This window comes from Varanus komodoensis, unplaced genomic scaffold (genome assembly GCF_004798865.1).
Source record: "Varanus komodoensis strain SLA01 unplaced genomic scaffold, ASM479886v1 scaffold6_4, whole genome shotgun sequence".
Classification (NCBI taxonomy): Eukaryota; Metazoa; Chordata; class Lepidosauria; order Squamata; family Varanidae; genus Varanus; species Varanus komodoensis.
In genome coordinates this window covers 20250274-20254224 of record NW_025336347.1, presented here as the reverse complement: position 1 = coordinate 20254224, position 3951 = coordinate 20250274, and the positions used below count along the sequence as shown (strand labels likewise).

Here is a 3951-nt window from a genome sequence, read left to right as displayed (position 1 = left end):
CCCCCCTCTCCTCTCCCTCTGTACCTAGCCTCTCTCTCTCTCCCCCCTCCCCCAGCTCTAGATCTGTGCCTACATAGTGTGATACGGTGCTCAGCCACGATCAGACCAAGAACAGTGTCTTTCTGCAGGCGCTTGTTTGCCACGGGTGGCACTGAGTGGTCACGCTGAGGGAGAATGGCCTGGAAGAGGGTGGTGGCTCATGAAGGCCACCAGCATTCAGCGGTCCTGCTCCACGTGAGAGCGACCCGCTGAGGCCGGCGTGGGTGTTGAGGCCTGGCCTCCCTTGCGCAGCCGAGCGGCTCCTCGGCACGCGTGTCCGGAGCCGGTCCCTCCTCCGGCAGGTGGGATGCCGGTGGGTCAGTCCGTGGACTGACCCAGGGGCGCTGTACCATCAAGGCGACGACCGAGGGGCCGGCTCTCTCTCACGCTCAAGATCCAGCCGGATGCTTCCCCTGCCGAGAGGCGTTTTTCTCTGGCGTCGGGCCTGCTTGTCACATTGCCCTTTCCTGCACTATCCGCCTTGGCTGATCCAGCGGAGCCGCCTGCTCTGGGGCAGGAGCGACCCTTCGCTGTGCTCGTGAAGGGTCGGGCGGGGGGGTGGCAGGGTTACACTGGCCCCCTGCTTACTGGCCCCAGATTTGAGTGAGGGTTGCAGAGGGGCAAGGAAGGCCCTGGTTTGTTGCCGATCTGCTTATCATTTTGTAACCACCTCTTCGTATCCATCTGCAAAGCCTGGCCGGAGGGACACTGCCAGTTGCTTGAGCACCAGAAGGGGTGCAAATGCACAACAATGAAGTCTCGAAACCTGAAAAAATGGAAAGCTGCGATTTGGAGTAATCTAACAAAGACTGACAGGCAGCTTTGAAGACTGACTCAGGGAGTTCACTTCCCACCATCCTGTGCTGGCAATCCATGCACTACAGAAATCGGGTGGGGAACCAGAGGCCCAGGGGCAACTCTGTCCCGCCTGAGCTCCTCATACCACCCTCCAGGGTTCCCCGGGTGGCCACACTCCCTTCTCGCGGCCTCATCCCCTGTCCAGCTTGGTGGTCTCCCGGCTTCGGTGTGCATCTCCCGCTCCCTGCTAGAACACCGAGAAGCCTCTTCCAAGGCTTATTTACTGGCCTTAAGCTACGAAGTGCTGCTCTTCCGGTTTGTATTTCATCCCTGCCTGTTTTGCTTTCCAGCGGTTTGCAGCCCCCAAGAGCCCTTCCCCAGGGGAAGCTTGTCCCTCGGGGTGGAAGGGGTCCCCCAGCCCGGGTGCAGGGGGTGCCGTTGGAAAGGTCACGGCCTTTTCTGTCTCTGCCAGCAGGTGAAGGACTGGGCAGCGAGGAGGAGGAGGAGAGCGAGGAGGAGGACGTGCAGCAGCAGGAGGGCCCCGAGGTGGTGGAGCTGGACGCCGCCATGGTCCCCGGCCCCTGCAAGAGCCTGCGCTGGAGGGTGGTGCAGCAGGTCGGCGGGGGCCAGGTCCTGGCCGGGGACGGCCCGCCCATCATGGTCCTGCAGAAGGGCTACGAGTGCGAGGACTGCGGCAAGGTCTTCAGCTGCAGCTCGCACTACAGCAAGCACCGGCGCACGCACACCGGCGAGCGCCCCTTCCGCTGCAGCGACTGCGGCAAGAGCTTCAACGTCAGCTCCAACCTCTACCGGCACCAGCGGGCCCACAGCAACGCCAGCGCCGCCCCCGTGCCGGCCGCCCCCGCCCTGATGCCCACCCGGGGCCTGCCCTACCAGTGCGCCGAATGCGGCCGCTGCTTCCGCCGCAACACCGAGCTGGTGACCCACCAGCGGCTGCACACGGGCCGCCTGCCCTTCCAGTGCGGCGACTGCGGCAAGAGCTTCTCCTGGAGCTCGCACTTCGCCCGGCACCTGCGCATCCACACGGGCGAGAAGCCCTACCCCTGCAACGAGTGCGGCAAGCGCTTCAGCCGCAGCTCCCACCTCTACCGGCACCAGCGCACCCACGGCACCAACGCGGCCGCCAACGTCACCCGCGCCTACATCTGCACCTACTGCGGGCGCAGCTTCAGCACCACGCTGCACTTCGACCAGCACCAGCGCACCCACCGGGGCCGCAAGCCCTACAAGTGCACCCTCTGCGGCAAGGCCTTCGCCGACGGGCTGGCCCTGGTGAAGCACCAGCGCCTGCACCTGATGGGCGGCGACCAGAGCCACCAGTGCCCCGAGTGCGGGCAGAGCTTTGGGGGGCGCTCGCAGCTGGCCCGCCACCGCCGGCTGCACGGCACTGCCGACAAGCCCTACGGCTGCGGGGAGTGCGGGCAGAGCTTCGGCACCCGCAGCCAACTGGCGCAGCACCGGCAGCTGCACCTCTCCGCCGACAAGCCCTACCACTGCGGCGAGTGCGGGCTGAGCTTCACCTGGAGCTCGCACTGGGAGCGGCACCGGCGCATCCACACGGGCGAGAGGCCCTACTCGTGCGGGGACTGCGGCAAGCGCTTCGGGCGCACCTCGCACCTCTACCGGCACCAGCGCACCCACGCCGGGGGCCAGCCCCACATCTGCCCGGACTGCGGCAAGAGCTTCAACAGCACCTTGCACTTCCAGCGCCACCAGCGCACCCACCACCTCGACCCGGGCGGTGCGCAGCTCCCCGCCCGCGCCTGTGGGGACTGCGGCAAGCCCTGTGCTGACGCCTCGGCCCGGCTCAAGCACCAGTGCGTGCGCGTGGGCGAGAGGCCGTTCCCCTGCCCCCAGTGCGGGCGCCACTTCCGTGGCACCTCCCACTTGTACCGACACCTGCGCAGCCATGCCCACCGGGCAGGGGAGACTGTCTTTGTGCCCGCCCCGACACAGTGCAAGAAGACTGAGCCGTGCTAAGGAGGCGGGCAGGCGTGTCCCTGCCGTGGAGCAGGAGGCTCCGTGGGCAGGGGTGGCGGTGGCGGCCCCGTGCGGGGGCAGAGGCAAGCCCGAGCTTGGCAGACTCTCAGTCTGTGCCTGAGCAGACTGCCCTGGGTGTAGGAGCCCAATCCAAAGTCCATTGGAGGCTGCTCCCGTCCAGCGTGTTCGTTAGCCCAACGGTCCCTTTTAATTTCTGAGGAACAAAGGATGTCGCACACAACCCTGTCAGGCTAATTTTGGGTGCCATCAGGGGAGGGGAAGGTTCAGCTAATTTTCTTCTCTGGCCCCTTATCCAGGAAAAAGCATTCGGTCAAACACAAGGGTTTTCTTGCGCCTGCACGTATCTGGCCCTGCCCAAAATCCCACTGCTAAACACAGGTTTTCCCTGCATTGCCACTCCTTCCTTCGGCCCTGCGAGGACAGCTCTGATCCCATCGGTTCCCGAGGCGGGCTGAGCACACGGAGGGGGGTCTGTGCACACGACTGCCGTTCTCAGTGGCCAAGTCCCCTTGCCCAAGAGCAAAGGGCTGTTGCAATTGGTTATGAGCATGTCCATGCACCCGGCCCAGGAAGGCCGTTCTTCACCAAGGATGCTCTGATCCTGTGCCCAGAATAAAATTGTGGAAATCACACCCAGCCTCCATAATGGCACTTGGCTGCTATAATAGATCCAAATGACCATTGAATTCCTCAACGTGCTTGTGGCAAGGGTTTGGAGGGGCCAGGGCAGGCTGGGCCTCTGGAAGGAAAAGTGGCAGCGGAAACACTAAAGAGGGAGCACAGGAATCGGGTTCAGTTCACAATGGCCTTGCAGTATGGTTGGTCCAACAATATCTTGGAGCGGCCTTCGAGGTCAGGTTTTGTTCCCAACAGAGCTGTCAAAGGCTGCTCTAAGGAAGGTTGTTGGTTCCTAGGGAGGAAGAGTCACGTAGCACCTTGCTAAGGAAACTGGAGCACCGGCCAGAAGGACGTTTGACTGAACAGTCCTCTTGCAAGGAAAAGGAGCAGCCTGGCGGCGGCTCTTCAGCCAGTGGAAGTGGAGCAGGAGACCCTCCTGGGGCACAGCGCACCCCTTCCGTTGGATGAACAGGG

At 63.7% G+C, this 3951-nt stretch overlaps 1 protein-coding gene across 1 annotated transcript in view; it reads left to right on the top strand.

Moving 5' to 3' along the window:
- LOC123034399 (zinc finger protein 345-like) overlaps positions 1-2838 on the top strand; it is a 9686-nt gene extending 6848 nt beyond the window's left edge. Inside the window, exon 4 of the mRNA XM_044451724.1 lies at positions 1310-2838. Coding sequence (XP_044307659.1) covers positions 1310-2838 — 1529 coding nt within the window. The remainder of the gene's footprint in view (positions 1-1309) is intronic.
- The last annotated feature ends 1113 nt before the right edge of the window (positions 2839-3951 follow it).